This window comes from Oncorhynchus keta, unplaced genomic scaffold (genome assembly GCF_023373465.1).
Source record: "Oncorhynchus keta strain PuntledgeMale-10-30-2019 unplaced genomic scaffold, Oket_V2 Un_contig_7595_pilon_pilon, whole genome shotgun sequence".
Taxonomy (NCBI): Eukaryota; Metazoa; Chordata; class Actinopteri; order Salmoniformes; family Salmonidae; genus Oncorhynchus; species Oncorhynchus keta.
The window spans coordinates 23301-44905 of record NW_026289552.1 but is presented as its reverse complement, the minus strand read 5'-3'; the positions used below and the strand labels follow the sequence as shown (position 1 = coordinate 44905).

The 21605-nt window shown below is 45.0% G+C and overlaps 1 protein-coding gene and 1 long non-coding RNA gene across 2 annotated transcripts in view; one reads left to right on the top strand and one right to left on the bottom strand.

Moving 5' to 3' along the window:
* LOC127926444 (A-kinase anchor protein 13-like) overlaps window positions 1-21605 on the bottom strand; it is a 52599-nt gene that overhangs the window by 8538 nt on the left and 22456 nt on the right. Inside the window, exons 4-8 of the mRNA XM_052511847.1 lie at window positions 20264-20389; window positions 20003-20120; window positions 8628-8704; window positions 8277-8451; window positions 6107-6183 (exon numbers count right to left, since the gene is read on the bottom strand). Of these exons, the coding sequence (XP_052367807.1) occupies window positions 6107-6183; window positions 8277-8451; window positions 8628-8704; window positions 20003-20120; window positions 20264-20389 (573 nt within the window). The remainder of the gene's footprint in view (window positions 1-6106; window positions 6184-8276; window positions 8452-8627; window positions 8705-20002; window positions 20121-20263; window positions 20390-21605) is intronic.
* LOC127926443 (uncharacterized) lies at window positions 16913-17853 on the top strand. The gene is made up of 3 exons (XR_008124167.1): window positions 16913-16950; window positions 17533-17622; window positions 17713-17853. It is a non-coding gene; the product is annotated as an uncharacterized LOC127926443 (long non-coding RNA).

Genomic DNA, 21605 nt, shown 5'->3' with positions numbered 1-21605 from the left:
CTCCAGGCTCTGATCAGGCCCTACACCCAAACAAGGACACTGCGTTCATCCACCTCTGGCCTGCTCGCCTCCCTACCACTGAGGAAGTACAGTTCCCGCTCAGCCCAGTCAAAACTGTTCGCTGCTCTGGCCCCCAATGGTGGAACAAACTCCCTCACGACGCCAGGACAGCGGAGTCAATCACCACCTTCCGGAGACACCTGAAACCCCACCTCTTCAAGGAATACCTAGGATAGGGTAAGTAAGGGTAAGTAATCCTTCTCACCCCCCTTCTCACCCCCAACAAGATTTAGATGCAAGTGGCTGTTCCACTGGTTGTCATAAGGTGTATGCACCAATTTGTAAGTCGCTCTGGATAAGAGCGTCTGCTAAATGACTTAAATGTAATGTAATGTAAATGTAATTGCCTTGTGAACGAATTCTGTAACGTTAAAAATAAATGTAACACAGCGGTTGCATTAAGAAGCAGTGTATATTTCTAACTATATGTAGAACATGTATATTTAGTCAAAGTGTATGATGTGTATTGCTTTTATCTGGTGGAGTTATCATAATTTCTCCGGACATTTGAGTAGCATTTTTTGAACATGTCGTCATTGTAAACAGAGATTTATGGATATATATAGCATATTATTGAAAAAAACATAAATGTACTGTGTAACATGTCCTATTACTGTCATCTGATGAAGATTTTCAAAAGGTTAGTGAATTATTTTTTCTTTTAATCCTGCGTTTGTGATTACATATTTTGTTTGACAAAATGGCTATTTAAATTAGCTGTGTCTTTGCTGGTGGTTTGACATAAATATGAGCTATGTTTTCGCCGTAAAACATTTTAGAAATCTGACTTGCTGGCTAGATAAACAAGGTGTTTATGTTTCATTTTGAGCTATTGGACTTGTTAATGTGTGGAGGTTAAATATTTCTAAGAGTATTTTTGCATTCTGTGCGCCACCTTTTTGAGTTGAGTGTGTGGGGGGGGGTGCCCTTGGGAACGTGGTAGTGTGATGTCGTTAACCTTGTTTACTTAAGCTACATATGTTAACGTGGGCTATTTTTAACACTTTTCTGGGATGCTTGATTGTTTTTCTTGCTTTACTGGGAAGCTTCGCAGAGGTAGACATGCTCGGGTTATTTTTATTAGTGCAGGGTGAGATGCACAGTAGACTTCCTGCTAGGGCACACCACATCAGTGCTAACAGTTGAACTCTGGTTCATAGGCACATCATTGCTGTATACAATAGCTGTAGGATCAGTAGAGGCATTCAGGGTAGTTAGACGGACATACATTAGGTTACTTACATTGTGTCTTCCAACGCCCTGGGATCATGTACATTTGCTGAAGCATTATGACAACTCAGTGTCACAATGGTAGGGATTCAATGAGCTGGGCTCGGGTCATTGATAAGTCATTGTCTAAGTGTAGGGATATTGTTATCCACGTCGGCACCAACTATGTTAGGAGGTCACCAAGCGCAACATAGCTTCAGCGTGTTAGGTTCTTGTATTTCAGAGTAAGTAACTCACGGACACTAGAAAGATTGAACCAGGGTTAATTCTTCCCAAAGGATCTGGACAGCTGTAATTCAGACAACCCAACATTTCTCCCATCACAGGTATATATATATTCCCCTTAAGACACTTCTCCTTCTCTCCAATCCTTACATCTTATGGTTCCACAGGAAGTAGTAAACCTTTATTACTCCCTTCAGGGGATCTGACCTCACCTCCTGACCTCAACCCCTCCTTCTGTCTCCCCTATAGCAATCCTTTGATCTCCTCCCGTCCACAGTACATTCCACTGCCACTCTGTTTTTCTACAGATCTCACTCCTTAATATACTCTGCGTCTGATCTATCATGTCTTTAATATCTCAATGTTCAAAATGTTGAATCCAACAGTGTAAATCGGCTCGAAAGATGTGTCGGAATCGAGTATGGTCTCTGGCCCCCTCTCAGTTAGGGGGAGTGATGACCTCTACAGCAGTCTCACAACTCGATCGCTGGTTGAAAACTGTTTTCTGCCCCTCCCAAAAGATAGACTTTGTAGATAATGGCCCTCTTTCTGGGACTCACCCACAAACAGGACCAAGCCTGGCCTGCTGAGGAGTGACGGACTCCATCCTAGCTGGAAGGGTGCTCTCATCTTATCTGTCAGCATAGACGTGCTCTAACTCCTCTAGCGCCACAATGAAATAGGGTGCAGGCCAGGCAGCAGGCTGTTAGCCAGCCTGCCAGCTTAGTGGAGTCTGCCACTAGCACAGTCAGTATAGTCAGCTATTTTTGACTCTCTCTCTCTCTCTAACGCACCTGCTGTCTCGACCTCTGATTGCTCGGCTATGAAAAGCCGAGATACTCCTGAGATACTGACCTGTTGCTCCCTCTACAACCACTGTGATTATTATTTGACCCTGCTGCTCATCTATGAACGTCTGAACATCTTGAAGAACAATCTGGCCTTTATGGCCATGTACTTTATACTGTAAACCTCCACCCGGTACAGCCAGGGGAGGACTGGCCACCCCTCGGAGGCTGGTTCCTCTCTGGGTTTCTTCCTAGGCTCCTGGCTTTCTAGGGAGTTTTGTCCTAGCCACCGTGCTTCTACATCTGCATTGTTTGCTGGGGTTTTAGGCTGGGTTTCTGTACAGCACTGTGAGATATCTGCTGATGTTAAAAAGGGCTTCGTAAATATATTTAATTGATTGATGAATGAACATAATACTGGAGATTGCAACGATGATTAACAATTTTGTTTGTCCAAAAACATCCAATTGATGTACAGATCAATTTATTTAAACTATCCTGCTGTCCATCTACCAACATGTTACAATGTATGTCCATGGTGAGCATGCTTATTATTCCCCAACCAAGGACTTCCTAAATGACTGGCTGTTGGGCCCAATACAACCTACCCATAACCAAACACATCCCATTGAGCTGTAATTTCTGCAAGAAAAACAGCATAACTACCGGATCAGATGTCAGGAGGCCCATTATTATTACTGAATAGACCCATTATTATTACTGAATGGACCCATTATTATTACTGAATAGACCCATCATGTTTACTGAATAGACCCATTATTATTACTGAATAGACCCATCATGTTTACTGAATAGACCCATTATTATTACTGAATAGACCCATTATTATTACTGAATAGACCCATTATTATTACTGAATAGACCCATTATTATTACTGAATAGACCCATTACTATTACTGAATAGACCCATTATTATTACTGAATGGACCCATTATTATTACTGAATAGACCCATCATGTTTACTGAATAGACCCATTATTATTACTGAATAGACCCATCATGTTTACTGAATAGACCCATTATTATTACTGAATAGACCCATTATTATTACTGAATAGACCCATTATTATTACTGAATAGACCCATTATTATTACTGAATAGACCCATTACTATTACTGAATAGATCCATTATTATTACTGAATAGACCCATTATTATTACTGAATAGACCCATTATTATTACTGAATAGACCCATTATTATTACTGAATAGACCCATTATTATTACTGAATAGACCCATTATTATTACTGAATAGACCCATTATTATTACTGAATAGACCCATCATGTTTACTGAATAGACCCATTATTATTACTGAATAGACCCATTATTATTACTGAATAGACCCATTATTATTACTGAATAGATCCATTATTATTACTGAATAGACCCATGATTATCACTGAATAGACCCATTATTATTTCTGAGTGGAATAGACCCATCATGTTTACTGAATGGACCCATCATGTTTACTGAATAGACCCATTATTATTACTGAATAGACCCATTATTATTACTGAATAGACCCATTATTATTACTGAATAGACCCATTATTATTACTGAATAGATCCATTATTATTACTGAATAGACCCATTATTATTACTGAATAGACCCATCATGTTTACTGAATAGACCCATTATTATTACTGAATAGATCCATTATTATTACTGAATAGACCCATGATTATCACTGAATAGACCCATTATTATTTCTGGAGTGGAATAGACCCATCATGTTTACTGAATGGACCCATCATGTTTACTGAATAGACCCATTATTATTACTGAATAGACCCATTATTATTACTGAATAGACCCATTATTATTACTGAATAGACCCATCATGTTTACTGAATGGACCCATCATGTTTACTGAATGGACCCATCATGTTTACTGAATAGACCCATTATTATTACTGATTAGACCCATTATTATTACTGAATGACCCATTATTATTACTGAATAGACCCATTATTATTACTGAATAGACCCATTATTATTACTGAATAGACCCATTATTATTACTGAATAGACCCATTATTATTACTGAATAGACCCATTATTATTACTGAATAGACCCATTATTATTACTGAATAGATCCATTATTATTACTGAATAGACCCATGATTATCACTGAATAGACCCATTATTATTTCTGAGTGGAATAGACCCATCATGTTTACTGAATGGACCCATCATGTTTACTGAATAGACCCATTATTATTACTGAATAGACCCATTATTATTACTGAATAGACCCATTATTATTACTGAATAGACCCATTATTATTACTGAATAGACCCATTATTATTACTGAATAGACCCATCATGTTTACTGAATGGACCCATCATGTTTACTGAATAGACCCATTATTATTACTGAATAGACCCATTATTATTACTGAATAGACCCATTATTATTACTGAATAGACCCATTATTATTACTGAATAGATCCATTATTATTACTGAATAGACCCATTATTATTACTGAATAGACCCATTATTATTACTGAATAGATCCATTATTATTACTGAATAGACCCATTATTATTACTGAATAGACCCATCATGTTTACTGAATAGACCCATTATTATTACTGAATAGACCCATCATTATTATTGAATAGACCCATTATTATTACTGAATAGATCCATTATTATTATTGAATAGACCCATCATGTTTACTGAATAGACCCATTATTATTACTGAATAGACCCATCATTATTACTGAATAGACCCATCATGTTTACTGAATAGATCCATTATTATTACTGAATAGACCGATTATTATTACTGAATAGATCCATTATTACTACTGAATAGACCCATCATGTTTACTGAATAGACCCATTATTATTACTGAATAGACCCATGATTATTACTGAATAGACCCATTATTATTACTGAATAGACCCATTATTATTACTGAATAGACCCATCATGTTTACTGAATAGACCCATTATTATTACTGAATAGACCCATCATGTTTACTGAATGGACCCATCATGTTTACTGAATGGACCCATTATTATTACTGAATAGACCCATTATTATTACTGAATAGACCCATCATGTTTACTGAATAGACCCATTATTATTACTGAATGGACCCATTATTATTACTGAATAGACCCATCATGTTTACTGAATAGACCCATCATTATTACTGAATAGACCCATTATTATTACTGAATAGACCCATTATTATTTCTGAGTGGAATAGACCCATCATGTTTACTGAATAGACCCATTATTATTACTGAATAGACCCATTATTATTACTGAATAGACCCATCATGTTTACTGAATAGACCCATTATTATTACTGAATGGACCCATTATTATTACTGAATAGACCCATCATGTTTACTGAATAGACCCATCATTATTACTGAATAGACCCATTATTATTTCTGAGTGGAATAGACCCATCATGTTTACTGAATAGACCCATTATTATTACTGAATAGACCCATTATTATTACTGAATAGACCCATCATGTTTACTGAATAGACCCATTATTATTACTGAATGGACCCATTATTATTACTGAATAGACCCATCATGTTTACTGAATAGACCCATCATTATTACTGAATAGACCCATTATTATTACTAAATATACCCATTATTATTACTGAATAGACCAATTATTACTACTGAATAGACCCATTATTATTATTGAATAGATGGAAAAATTGACTCAACCAATAAGATACCAAAGAGCCAAAGAGATATTTACATATTTCTGGTCTTAACAATCACCTACCAGAGAGGCAAAGACGAATTTTTGGTCTTTCTCCTGTAGGAAGACGACGATATCAGAGAGAAGCATGGCAGTTACATCTAGAGAGAGGAGACCAGAGGTAAGGGTTAGATATCAGAGAAAGCATGGCAGTTACATCTAGAGAGGGAGACCAGAGGTTAGAGGTCAGGGTTAGATATCAGAGAGAAGCATGGCAGTTACATCTAGAGAGAGGAGACCAGAGGTTAGAGGTCAGGGTTAGATATCAGAGAGAAGCATGGCCCGTTACATCTAGAGAGAGGAGACCAGAGGTTAGAGGTCAGGGTTAGATATCAGAGAGAAGCATGGCAGTTACATCTAGAGAGAGGAGACCAGAGGTTAGAGGTCAGGGTTAGATATCAGAGAGAAGCATGGCTGTTACATGTAGAGAGAGGAGACCAGAGGTTAGAGGTCAGGGTTAGATATCAGAGAGAAGCATGGCTGTTACATCTAGAGAGAGGAGACCAGAGGTTAGAGGTCAGGGTTAGATATCAGAGAGAGGCATGGCCCGTTACATCTAGAGAGAGGAGACCAGAGGTTAGAGGTCAGGGTTAGATATCAGAGAGAGGCATGGCTGTTACATCTAGAGAGAGGAGACCAGAGGTTAGAGGTCAGGGTTAGATATCAGAGAGAAGCATGGCTGTTACATCTAGAGAGAGGAGACCAGAGGTTAGAGGTCAGGGTTAGATATCAGAGAGAAGCATGGCTGTTACATCTAGAGAGAGGAGACCAGAGGTTAGGAGGTCAGGGTTAGATATCAGAGAAGCATGGCCCGTTACATCTAGAGAGAGGAGACCAGTAGAGGTCAGGGTTAGATATCAGAGAGAAACATGGCTGTTACATCTAGAGAGGAGACCAGAGGTTAGAGGTCAGGGTTAGATATCAGAGAGAAGCATGGCTGTTACATCTAGAGAGAGGAGACCAGAGGTTAGAGGTCAGGGTTAGATATCAGAGAGAAGCATGGCCCGTTACATCTAGAGAGAGGAGACCAGAGGTTAGAGGTCAGGGTTAGATATCAGAGAGAAGCATGGCCAGTTACATCTAGAGAGGAGACCAGAGGTTAGAGGTCAGGGTTAGATATCAGAGAGAAGCATGGCCAGTTACATCTAGAGAGAGGAGACCAGAGGTTAGAGGTCAGGGTTAGATATCAGAGAGAAGCATGGCCCGTTACATCTAGAGAGGAGACCAGAGGTTAGAGGTCAGGGTTAGATATCAGAGAAGCATGGCTGTTACATCTAGAGAGAGGAGACCAGAGGTTAGAGGTCAGGGTTAGATATCAGAGAGAAGCATGGCAGTTACATCTAGAGAGAGGAGACCAGAGGTTAGAGGTCAGGGTTAGATATCAGAGAGAAGCATGGCCCGTTACATCTAGAGAGAGGAGACCAGAGGTTAGAGGTCAGGGTTAGATATCAGAGAGAAGCATGGCTGTTACATCTAGAGAGGAGACCAGAGGTTAGAGGTCAGGGTTAGATATCAGAGAGAAGCATGGCAGTTACATCTAGAGAGAGAGACCAGAGGTTAGAGGTCAGGGTTAGATATCAGAGAAGCATGGCAGTTACATCTAGAGAGAGGAGACCAGAGGTTAGAGGTCAGGGTTAGATATCAGAGAGAAGCATGGCAGTTACATCTAGAGAGAGGAGACCAGAGGTTAGAGGTCAGGGTTAGATATCAGAGAGAGCATGGCCCGTTACATCTAGAGAGAGGAGACCAGAGGTTAGAGGTCAGGGTTAGATATCAGAGAGAAGCATGGCAGTTACATCTAGAGAGAGAGACCAGAGGTTAGAGGTCAGGGTTAGATATCAGAGAGAAGCATGGCCCGTTACATCTAGAGAGGAGACCAGAGGTTAGAGGTCAGGGTTAGATATCAGAGAGAAGCATGGCCCGTTACATCTAGAGAGAGGAGACCAGAGGTTAGAGGTCAGGGTTAGATATCAGAGAGAAGCATGGCCCGTTACATCTAGAGAGAGGAGACCAGAGGTTAGAGGTCAGGGTTAGATATCAGAGAGAAGCATGGCTGTTACATCTAGAGAGAGGAGACCAGAGGTTAGAGGTCAGGGTTAGATATCAGAGAGAAGCATGGCAGTTACATCTAGAGAGAGGAGACCAGAGGTTAGAGGTCAGGGTTAGATATCAGTGATATTGGTGTCCTCCTCACCCTTGAGTTTCCCCTGTGAGTTCTTCAGCTGCAGAGGTCCATCATACAGCAATCTTCTCCCTCTGAGCAGGTCCTCTCTAGCAAACATCTGACCGCTCTTCATCCTCATAATGGACTTGCTGTCTGTTCGGCTGTAGATGTCCTTCAGCCTCCTCTTCTTCTCATGCTCGTTCACCTAGCAACATGACAATTATTATCGTAGGTCAGGTCACCTAGCAACATGACAATTATTATCGTAGGTCAGGTCACCTAGCAACATGACAATTATTACCATAGGTCAGTTCACCTGTTATTAATACATTATTAACAGATTTCAGTTGACCTAATATGAATAAATTATTATTAGATTACCTTGCTGTCCACTGCAGTGATGACCTCCTTGACCTGGTATAGAGCATCACTCAGGTCATCATGGTCTTCCTCATTCTCTGTGGGGAGAGGATGGTCAAAGTACACACACACACACACACACACACACACACACACACACACACACACACACACACACACACACACACACACACACACACACACACACACACACACACACACACAAGAATTAAAGAAAGATACAAACAAGGTTAGTGTCATTCTAGATGAAGCTCCACCTCCTCCTCCTCCTCCTCCTCCTCCTCCTCCTCCTCCTCCTCTCTTCATTCTAGATGAAGCTCCACCATGTGGTCAGTATAACAGACAGTTTCCTCCTCCTCCTCCTCCTCCTCCTCCTCCTCCTCCTCCTCATCCTCCCTGCATTCTAGATGAAGCTCCACCATGTGGTCAGTATAACAGACAGTTTCCTCCTCCTCCTCCTCCTCCTCCTCCTCCTCCTCCTCCTCCTCCTCCTCCTCTCTTCATTCTAGATGAAGCTCCACCATGTGGTCAGTATAACAGACAGTTTCCTCCTCCTCCTCCTCCTCCTCCTCTCTTCATTCTAGATGAAGCTCCACCATGTGGTCAGTATAACAGACAGTCTCCTCCTCCTCCTCCTCCTCTCTTCATTCATCTTCGAAAAGCACTGCTAAGAAGGACTGAGTCCCAAATAGCACCCTATTCCAAATATACCTCTTGCCTTTTTCCACATTTTATTGTTTTACATTTTGAATAAAACAATTATTAACTTAGATTTTCTTTGTCACTGGTCTACACACAGTACCCCATAATGTCACTGGTCTACACACAGTACCCCATAATGTCACTGGTCTACACACAGTACCCCATAATGTTACTGGTCTACACACAGTACCCCATAATGTCACAGGTCTACACACAGTACCCTATAATGTCACTGGTCTACACACAGTACCCCATAATATCACTGGTCTACACACAGTACCCCATAATGTCACTGGTCTACACACAGTACCCCATAATGTCACTGGTCTACACACAGTACCCCATAATGTCACTGGTCTACACACAGTACCCCATAATGTCACTGGTCTACACACAGTACCCTATAATGTCACTGGTCTACACACAGTACCCTATAATGTCACTGGTCTACACACAGTACCCCATAATATCACTGGTCTACACACAATACCCCATAATGTCACTGGTCTACACACACAGTACCCCATAATGTCACTGGTCTACACACAGTACCCCATAATGTCACTGGTCTACACACAGTACCCCATAATGTCACTGGTCTACACACAGTACCCCATAATGTCACTGGTCTACACACAATACCCCATAATGTCACTGGTCTACACACAATACCCCATAATGTCACTGGTCTACACACAATACCCCATAATGTCACTGGTCTACACACATACCCCATAATGTCACTGGTCTACACACAATACCCCATAATGTCACTGGTCTACACACAATACCCATAATGTCACTGGTCTACACACAGTACCCCATAATGTCACTAGTCTACACACAGTACCCCATAATGTCACTGGTCTACACACAGTACCCCATAACGTCACTGGTCTACACACAGTACCCCATAATGTCACTGGTCTACACACAATACCCCATAATGTCACTGGTCTACACACAGTACCCCATAATGTCACTGGTCTACACACAGTACCCCATAATGTCACTGGTCTACACACACATACCCCATAATGTCACTGGTCTACACACAATACCCCATAATGTCACTGGTCTACACACAATACCCCATAATGTCACTGGTCTACACACAGTACCCCATAATGTCACTGGTCTACACACAGTACCCCATAATGTCACTGGTCTACACACAATACCCCATAATGTCACTGGCCTCATAATGTCACTGGTCTACACACAGTACCCCATAATGTCAATGGTCTACACACAGTACCCCCATAATGTCACTGGTCTACACACAGTACCCCATAATGTCACTGGTCTACACACAATACCCCATAATTTCACTGGTCTACACACAGTACACCATAATGTCACTGGTCTACACACATACCCCATAATGTCACTGGTCTACACACAATACCCCATAATGTCACTGGCCTCATAATGTCACTGGTCTACACACAGTACCCCATAATGTCATTGGTCTACACACAGTACCCCATAATGTCACTGGTCTACACACAGTACCCCATAATGTCACTGGTCTACACACAATACCCCATAATGTCACTGGTCTACACACAATACCCCATAATGTCACTGGTCTACACACAGTACACCATAATGTCACTGGTCTACACACAATACCCCATAATGTCACTGGTCTACACACAATACCCCATAATGTCACTGGTCTACACACAATACCCCATAATGTCACTGGTCTACACACAATACCCCATAATGTCACTGGTCTACACACAGTACCCCATAATGTCACTGGTCTACACACAGTACCCCATAATGTCACTGGTCTACACACAGTACCCCATAACGTCACTGGTCTACACACAGTACCCCATAATGTCACTGGTCTACACACAATACCCCATAATGTCACTGGTCTACACACAGTACCCCATAATGTCACTGGTCTACACACAGTACCCCATAATGTCACTGGTCTACACACACAATACCCCATAATGTCACTGGTCTACACACAATACCCCATAATGTCACTGGTCTACACACAATACCCCATAATGTCACTGGTCTACACACAGTACCCCATAATGTCACTGGTCTACACACAGTACCCCATAATGTCACTGGTCTACACACACAGTACCCCATAATGTCACTGGTCTACACACAGTACCCCATAATGTCACTGGTCTACACACACAGTACCCCATAATGTCACTGGTCTACACACACAGTACCCCATAATGTCACTGGTCTACACACAGTACCCCATAATGTCACTGGTCTACACACAATACCCCATAATGTCACTGGCCTCATAATGTCACTGGTCTACACACAGTACCCCATAATGTCAATGGTCTACACACAGTACCCCATAATGTCACTGGTCTACACACAATACCCCATAATGTCACTGGTCTACACACAGTACCCCATAATGTCACTGGTCTACACACAGTACCCCATAACGTCACTGGTCTACACACAGTACCCCATAATGTCACTGGTCTACACACAATACCCCATAATGTCACTGGTCTACACACAGTACCCCATAATGTCACTGGTCTACACACACAGTACCCCATAATGTCACTGGTCTACACACACACAGTACCCCATAATGTCATTGGTCTACACACAATACCCCATAATGTCACTGGTCTACACACAATACCCCATAATGTCACTGGTCTACACACAGTACCCCATAATGTCACTGGTCTACACACAGTACCCCATAATGTCACTGGTCTACACACACAGTACCCCATAATGTCACTGGTCTACACACAGTACCCCATAATGTCACTGGTCTACACACAGTACCCCATATAATGTCACTGGTCTACACACAGTACCCCATAATGTCACTGGTCTACACACACAGTACCCCATAATGTCACTGGTCTACACACACAGTACCCCATAATGTCACTGGTCCCCATAATGTCACTGGTCTACACACAGTACCCCATAATGTCACTGGTCTACACACAATACCCCATAATGTCACTGGCCTCATAATGTCACTGGTCTACACACAGTACCCCATAATGTCAATGGTCTACACACAGTACCCCATAATGTCACTGGTCTACACACAATACCCCATAATGTCACTGGTCTACACACAGTACACCATAATGTCACTGGTCTACACACAATACCCCATAATGTCACTGGTCTACACACAATACCCCATAATGTCACTGGCCTCATAATGTCACTGGTCTACACACAGTACCCCATAATGTCAATGGTCTACACACAGTACCCCATAATGTCACTGGTCTACACACAGTACCCCATAATGTCACTGGTCTACACACAATACCCCATAATGTCACTGGTCTACACACAGTACCCCATAATGTCACTGGTCTACACACAATACCCCATAATGTCACTGGTCTACACACAATACCCCATAATGTCACTGGTCTACACACAGTACCCCATAATGTCACTGGTCTACACACAGTACCCCATAATGTCACTGGTCTACACACAGTACCCCATAATGTCACTGGTCTACACACAGTACCCCATAATGTCACTGGTCGACACACACAATACCCCATAATGTCACTGGTCTACACACAATACCCCATAATGTCACTGGTCTACACACAGTACCCCATAATGTCACTGGTCTACACACAATACCCCATAATGTCACTGGTCTACACACAATACCCCATAATGTCACTGGTCTACACACAATACCCCATAACAATCACGGTGTGCAACGCTCATAGAGACTCCCAGCTCTTAGAGACTTGCACAGAAAGAATCCCAGCTCTTAGAGACTTAGTCAGAAAGACTCCCAGCTCGTAGAGACTTAGTCAGAAAGACTCCCAGCTCTTAGAGACTTACCCAGAAAGACTCCCAGCTCTTAGAGACTTAGTCAGAAAGACTCCCAGCTCTTAGAGACTTAGTCAGAAAGACTCCCAGCTCTTAGAGACTTAGTCAGAAAGACTCCCAGCTCTTAGAGACTTAGTCAGAAAGACTCCCAGCTCTTAGAGACTTAGTCAGAAAGACTCCCAGCTCTTAGAGACTTAGTCAGAAAGACTCCCAGCTCTTAGAGACTTAGTCAGAAAGACTCCCAGCTCGTAGTGACTTAGTCAGAAAGACCCCAGCTCGTAGAGACTTAGTCAGAAAGACTCCCAGCTCTGAGAGACTTAGTCAGAAAGACTCCCAGCTCTTAGAGACTTACACAGAAAGACTCCCAGCTCTTAGAGACTTAGTCAGAAAGACTCCCAGCTCTTAGAGACTTAGTCAGAAAGACTCCCAGCTCTTAGAGACTTACCCAGAAAGACTCCCAGCTCTTAGAGACTTAGTCGGAAATACTCCCAGCTCTTAGAGACTTAGTTAGAAAGACTCCCAGCTCTTAGAGGCTTAGTCAGAAAGACTCCCAGCTCGTAGAGACTTACACAGAAAGACTCCCAGCTCTTAGAGACTTACCCAGAAAGACTCCCAGCTCTTAGAGACTTAGTCAGAAATACTCCCAGCTCTTAGAGACTTAGTTAGAAAGACTCCCAGCTCTTAGAGACTTAGTTAGAAAGACTCCCAGCTCTTAGAGACTTACACAGAAAGACACCCAGCTCTTAGAGACTTACCCAGAAAGACTCCCAGCTCTTAGAGACTTAGTCAGAAATACTCCCAGCTCTTAGAGACTTAGTTAGAAAGACTCCCAGCTCTTAGAGACTTAGTTAGAAAGACTCCCAGCTCTTAGAGACTTAGTTAGAAAGACTCCCAGCTCTTAGAGACTTAGTCAGAAAGACTCCCAGCTCTTAGAGACTTAGTCAGAAATACTCCCAGCTCTTAGAGACTTAGTCAGAAAGACTCCCAGCTCTTAGAGACTTAGTTAGAAAGACTCCCAGCTCTTAGAGACTTAGTTAGAAAGACTCCCAGCTCTTAGAGACTTAGTCAGAAAGACTCCCAGCTCTTAGAGACTTAGTCAGAAATACTCCCAGCTCTTAGAGACTTAGTCAGAAATACTCCCAGCTCTTAGAGACTTAGTTAGAAAGACTCCCAGCTCTTAGAGACTTAGTTAGAAAGACTCCCAGCTCTTAGAGACTTAGTTAGAAAGACTCCCAGCTCTTAGAGACTTAGTCAGAAAGACTCCCAGCTCTTAGAGACTTAGTCAGAAAGACTCCCAGCTCTTAGAGACTTACCCAGAAAGACTCCCAGCTCTTAGAGACTTAGTCAGAAAGACTCCCAGCTCTTAGAGACTTAGTTAGAAAGACTCCCAGCTCTTAGAGACTTACCCAGAAAGACTCCCAGCTCTTAGAGACTTACCCAGAAAGACTCCCAGCTCTTAGAGACTTAGTCAGAAAGACTCCCAACTGATTTATATGTGTATTTCACAGCTTTGTCTCTGAGCTCTACGGACAATTCCTTCAACCTCATGGCTTGGTTTCTACTCTGATATGCACTTTCGACTGTGGGACCTTATATAGACAGGTTTGTGCCTTTCCAAGTCATGTCACATCAGTAGAATTTACCACAGGTAGAGTCCAATCAAGTTGTAGAAACATCTCAAGGATGATCAATGGAAACAGGATGCATACTTATGTAAATAAAATATTTCTGTTATAAAACATTTAAATACATTTCTAAAACCTGTTATTGCATTTTCATTATGGAGTATTGTGTGTAAATTGATGAGGAACAATATATATTTTAAATTTTTTAAATGTTTTAATCTTTATTTAACTAGGCAAGTCAGTTAAGAACAAATTCTTATTTTCAATGACGGCCTAGGAACAGTGGGTTAACTGCCTGTTCAGGGGCAGAACAACAGATTTGTACCTTGTCAGCTCAGGGGTTTGAACTTGCAACCTTCCGGTTACTAGTCCAATGCTCTAGTCTAACCACTAGGCTACCCTGCCACCCCGAATAAGGCTGTAATGTAATAAAATGTGTGAGAGGACAATGTGAAGTCCACAGTGATGTGGACACCGAGGAACTTAAAGCTCTTGACCCTCTCCACTGCGTCCTTGTGGATGGGGGTGGGGGTGAGGGTGTGGATGGGGGTGAGGGTGTGCACCCACCCCTGTTACCTGTACTCCACGATCCACTCCTTGGTCTTGCTGATGTTGAGAGAGAGGTTGTTGTCATGGCACCACACTGCCAGTTCTCTGACCTCCTCCCTGTTGTCCACGACCAGCTCCTTGGTCTTGTTGACGTTGAGAGAGAGGTTGTTGTCATGGCACCACACTGCCAGGGTTCTGACCTCCTCCCTGTAGTCCACGACCAGCTCCTTGGTCTTGTTGACGTTGAGAGAGAGGTTGTTGTCATGGCACCACACTGTCAGTTCTCTGACCTCCTCCCTGTAGTCCAGGACCTGCTCCTTGGTCTTGTTGACGTTGAGAGAGAGGTTGTTGTCATGGCACCACACTGTCAGGGTTCTGACCTCCTCCCTGTAGTCCAGGACCTGCTCCTTGGTCTTGTTGACGTTGAGAGAGAGGTTGTTGTCATGGCACCACACTGCCAGGGTTCTGACCTCCTCCCTGTAGTCCAGGACCTGCTCCTTGGTCTTGTTGACGTTGAGAGAGAGGTTGTTGTCATGGCACCACACTGTCAGTTCTCTGACCTCCTCCCTGTAGTCCAGGACCTGCTCCTTGGTCTTGTTGACGTTGAGAGAGAGGTTGTTGTCATGGCACCACACTGCCAGGGTTTTGACCTCCTCCCTGTAGTCCAGGACCTGCTCCTTGGTCTTGTTGACGTTGAGAGAGAGGTTGTTGTCATGGCACCACACTGTCAGGGTTCTGACCTCCTCCCTGTAGTCCAGGACCAGCTCCTTGGTCTTGTTGACGTTGAGAGAGAGGTTGTTGTCATGGCACCACACTGCCAGGTTCTGACCTCCTCCCTGTAGTCCAGAACCTGCTCCCTGGTCTTGCTGACATTGAGAGAGTTTGTTGTCATGGCACCACACTGCCAGGGTTCTGACCTCCTCCCTGTTGTCCACGACCAGCTCCTTGGTCTTGTTGACGTTGAGAGAGAGGTTGTTGTCATGGCACCACACTGCCAGGGCTCTGACCTCCTCCCTGTAGTCCAGGACCTGCTCCTTGGTCTTGCTGACGTTGAGAGAGAGGTTGTTGTCATGGCACCATACTGCCAGTTCTCTGACCTCCTCCCTGTTGTCCACGACCTGCTCCTTGGTCTTGTTGACGTTGAGAGAGAGGTTGTTGTCATGGCACCACACTGCCAGGGTTCTGACCTCCTCCCTGTTGTCCACGACCAGCTCCTTGGTCTTGTTGACGTTGAGAAAGAGGTTGTTGTCATGGCACCACACTGTCAGTTCTCTGACCTCCTCCCTGTAGTCCAGGACCTGCTCCTTGGTCTTGTTGACGTTGAGAGAGAGGTTGTTGTCATGGCACCACACTGTCAGGGTTCTGACCTCCTCCCTGTAGTCCAGGACCAGCTCCTTGGTCTTGTTGACGTTGAGAGAGAGGTTGTTGTCATGGCACCACACTGTCAGGGTTCTGACCTCCTCCCTGTAGTCCAGGACCAGCTCCTTGGTCTTGTTGACGTTGAGAGAGAGGTTGTTGTCATGGCACCACACTGTCAGGGTTCTGACCTCCTCCCTGTAGTCCAGGACCTGCTCCTTGGTCTTGTTGACGTTGAGAGAGAGGTTGTTGTCATGGCACCACACTGTCAGTTCTCTGACCTCCTCCCTGTAGTCCAGGACCTGCTCCCTGGTCTTGTTGATGTTGAGAGAGAGGTTGTTGTCATGGCACCACACTGTCAGTTCTCTGACCTCCTCCCTGTAGTCCACGACCAGCTCCTTGGTCTTGTTGACGTTGAGAGAGGTTGTTGTCATGGCACCACACTGTCAGGTTCTGACCTCCTCCCTGTAGTCCAGGACCTGCTCCTGCTGTCAGTTCTCTGACCTCCTCCCTGTAGTCCAGGACCTGCTCCTGGTCTTGTTGACGTTGAGAGAGAGGTTGTTGTCATGGCACCACACTGCCAGGGTTCTGACCTCCTCCCTGTAGTCCAGGACCAGCTCCTTGGTCTTGTTGACGTTGAGAGAGAGGTTGTTGTCATGGCACCACACTGCCAGGGTTCTGACCTCCTCCCTGTAGTCCAGGACCTGCTCCTTGGTCTTGTTGACGTTGAGAGAGAGGTTGTTGTCATGGCACCACACTGCCAGGGTTCTGACCTCCTCCCTGTAGTCCACGACCAGCTCCTTGGTCTTGCTGACGTTGAGAGAGAGGTTGTTGTCATGGCACCACACTGCCAGGGTTCTGACCTCCTCCCTGTAGTCCACGACCAGCTCCTTGGTCTTGTTGACGTTGAGAGAGAGGTTGTTGTCATGGCACCACACTGTCAGTTCTCTGACCTCCTCCCTGTAGTCCAGGACCTGCTCCTTGGTCTTGTTGACGTTGAGAGAGAGGTTGTTGTCATGGCACCACACTGCCAGGGTTCTGACCTCCTCCCTGTAGTCCACGACCAGCTCCTTGGTCTTGTTGACGTTGAGAGAGAGGTTGTTGTCATGGCACCACACTGCCAGGGTTCTGACCTCCTCCCTGTAGTCCACGACCAGCTCCTTGGTCTTGTTGACGTTGAGAGAGAGGTTGTTGTCATGGCACCACACTGCCAGGGTTCTGACCTCCTCTCTGTAGTCCAGGACCTGCTCCCTGGTCTTGTTGACGTTGAGAGAGGTTGTTGTCATGGCACCACACTGCCAGGGTTCTGACCTCCCTGTAGTCCACGACCAGCTCCTTGGTCTTGTTGACGTTGAGAGAGAGGTTGTTGTCATGGCACCACACTGCCAGGGTTCTGACCTCCTCCCTGTTGTCCACGACCAGCTCCTTGGTCTTGTTGACGTTGAGAGAGAGTTGTTGTCATGGCACCACTCTGCCAGGGTTCTGATCTCCTCCCTGTTGTCCAGGACCTGCTCCTTGGTCTTGTTGACGTTGAGAGAGAGGTTGTTGTCATGGCACCACACTGCCAGTTCTCTGACCTCCTCCCTGTTGTCCACGACCTGCTCCTTGGTCTTGTTGACGTTGAGAGAGAGGTTGTTGTCATGGCACCATACTGCCAGTTCTCTGACCTCCTCCCTGTTGTCCACGACCAGCTCCTTGGTCTTGTTGACGTTGAGAGAGGTTGTTGTCATGGCACCACACTGCCAGGGTTCTGACCTCCTCCCTGTAGTCCAGGACCTGCTCCTTGGTCTTGTTGACGTTGAGAGAGAGGTTGTTGTCATGGCACCATACTGCCAGGGTTCTGACCTCCTCCCTGTAGTCCAGGACCTGCTCCTTGGTCTTGTTGACGTTGAGAGAGAGGTTGTTGTCATGGCACCACTCTGCCAGGGTTCTGATCTCCTCCCTGTAGTCCAGGACCTGCTCCTTGGTCTTGTTGACGTTGAGGGAGAGGTTGTTGTCATGGCACCACACTGCCAGGGTTCTGACCTCCTCCCTGTAGTCCAGGACCTGCTCCTTGGTCTTGTTGACGTTGAGGGAGAGGTTGTTGTCATGGCACCACTCTGCCAGGGTTCTGACCTCCCCCTGTAGTCCAGGACCAGCTCCTTGGTCTTGTTGACGTTGAGAGAGAGGTTGTTGTCATGGCACCACACTGCCAGGGTTCTGATGAGGTTGTTGTCATGGCACCACACTGCCAGGTTCTGACCTCCTCCCTGTAGTCCAGGACCTGCTCCTTGGTCTTGTTGACGTTGAGAGAGAGGTTGTTGTCATGGCACCACTCTGCCAGGGTTCTGACCTCCTCCCTGTAGTCCAGGACCTGCTCCTTGGTCTTGTTGACGTTGAGAGAGAGGTTGTTGTCATGGCACCACTCTGCCAGGGTTCTGACCTCCCTGTAGTCCAGGACCTGCTCCTGGTCTTGCTGACGTTGAGAGAGAGGTTGTTGTCATGGCACCACACTGCCAGGGTTCTGATGAGGTTGTTGTCATGGCACCACTCTGCCAGGGTTCTGATCTCCTCCCTATAAGCTGTCTCGTTGTCGTCGGTGATCTGGCCAACCTCCGCCGTGTCGTCAGCAAACTTGATGATGGAGTTCGAGTCGTGCGTGGCTACATGGCTGTGAGGGGCGTTGAGGATCAGTGTGGCATATGTGTTGTTACCTACCCTTACCATCTGGGGGTGCGGCCCGTCAGGAGGTCAGGATCCAGCTGCAGAGGGAGGTGTTCAAGTTGAGTCCTGGGTGTCCGGGATGATGAAGTTGATGTGTGCCTTGACCAGTCTCTCTGTGTGTGTGTGTGTGTGTGTGTGTGTGTGTGTGTGTGTGTGTGTGTGTGTGTGTGTGTGTGTGTGTGTGTGTGTGTGTATACAGAGACCACCTCATCTGTCCAGCAGAGGGCAGGGCAGAGCTGGGGGCAGTGTGTGTGTGTGTATATACAGAGACCACCTCATCTGTCCAGCAGAGGTCAGGGCAGAGCTGGGGGCAGTGTGTGTGTGTGTGTATATACAGAGACCACCTCATCTGTCCAGCAGAGGTCAGGGCAGAGCTGGGGGCAGTGTGTGTGTGTGTGTATATACAGAGACCACCTTATCTGTCCAGCAGAGGGCAGAGCTGGGGGCAGTGTGTGTGTGTGTATATACAGAGACCACCTCATCTGTCCAGCAGAGGTCAGGGCAGAGCTGGGGGCAGTGTGTGTGTGTGTATATACAGAGACCACCTCATCTGTCCAGCAGAGGGCAGGGCAGAGCTGGGGGCGGCAGACAAACCTTTGGTGTGATGTAGTATTCTCTGCATCAGGACGGGGTACTTGGTGATCCTCTGGGTGACTAACAGAATGCATTCTGGGATACCTAGCCTCCGGACGATACTGCTACTCATCTTCTTCTTAAAAGTCACATAATAGGAAGACAGAATTGATGAGATGCAACAGTTAGATGACTAGAAACAGAGATGATATGTGATATTGGTTTAGCTGATGTCTAATGATAATGGATGCTGTAAATGAGTAGTGCACGGTAAGTGCTTACCCTGATGAAGGCCTGGAAGCGTTTGTCTTTGGAGTGCAGCTCCTTGTAGATGTTTACGGCCTCGTTGTGGCGGCTGCAGAACTTCCCGTAGACTCTCTTCATTATCGCTGCTTTGGTCCCTGAGAACTGAAAAACAGCAACGGGCATGATATGTGTTACGTTTCCCCTCTTTCTGTGTTGTGGGTTTGTATGTGTGTGTTTCAGGAAAGGGCTTCCTTGGATTCCAAGCAGCTGATTGGTCGGCCCCATTGCTAATCGGCGCTCTGACCCCGCCCTCTCGTCAGGGGATACAGTTGTCTTCAATTACCGGCTCTTTCTGCAGCTTTAAAAGCCAGTGTTCTTTTGTTAGGAAAAGAGAGCTTCTTCGTATGTGCTGTGTGGTTGTAGGGTTGGTATAAGTTGTATGTGCTGTGTTGGTTGTAGGGTTGGTATAAGTTGTATGTGCTGTGTTGGTTGTAGGGTTGGTATAAGTTGTGTGTGGTTGTAGGGTATAAGTTGTATGTGCTGTGTTGGTTGTAGGGTTGGTATAAGTTGTATGTGGTTGTAGGGTATAAGTTGTATGTGCTGTGTTGGTTGTAGGGTTGGTATAAGTTGTATGTGCTGTGTTGGTTGTAGGGTTGGTATAAGTTGTATGTGCTGTGTTGGTTGTAGGGTTGGTATAAGTTGTATGTGCTGTGTTGGTTGTAGGGTTGGTATAAGTTGTATGTGCTGTGTTGGTTGTAGGGTTGGTATAAGTTGTATGTGCTGTGTTGGTTTGTATAAGTTGTATGTGCTGTCCTTCCAGGACCTCCTCAACTGTCTCTATGATGTGGTGTAGAGAGACAACATGCCCTCCTTCCAGGACCTCCTCAACTGTCTCTATGATGTGGTGTAGAGAGACAACATGACCTCCTTCCAGGACCTCCTCAACTGTCTCTATGATGTGGTGTAGAGAGACACCAGGACCACCTCAACTGTCTCTATGATGTGGTGTAGAGAGACAACATGACCTCCTTCCAGGACCTCCTCAACTGTCTCTATGATGTGGTATAGAGAGACACCAGGACCTCCTCAACTGTCTCTATGATGTGGTATAGAGAGACACCAGGACCTCCTCAACTGTCTCTATGATGTGGTATAGAGAGACACCAGGACCTCCTCAACTGTCTCTATGATGTGGTATAGAGAGACACCAGGACCTCCTCAACTGTCTCTATGATGTGGTATAGAGAGACACCAGGACCTCCTCAACTGTCTCTATGATGTGGTATAGAGAGACAACAGGACCTCCTCAACTGCCTCTATGATGTGGTGTAGAGAGACAACATGCCCTCCTTCCAGGACCTCCTCAACTGTCTCTATG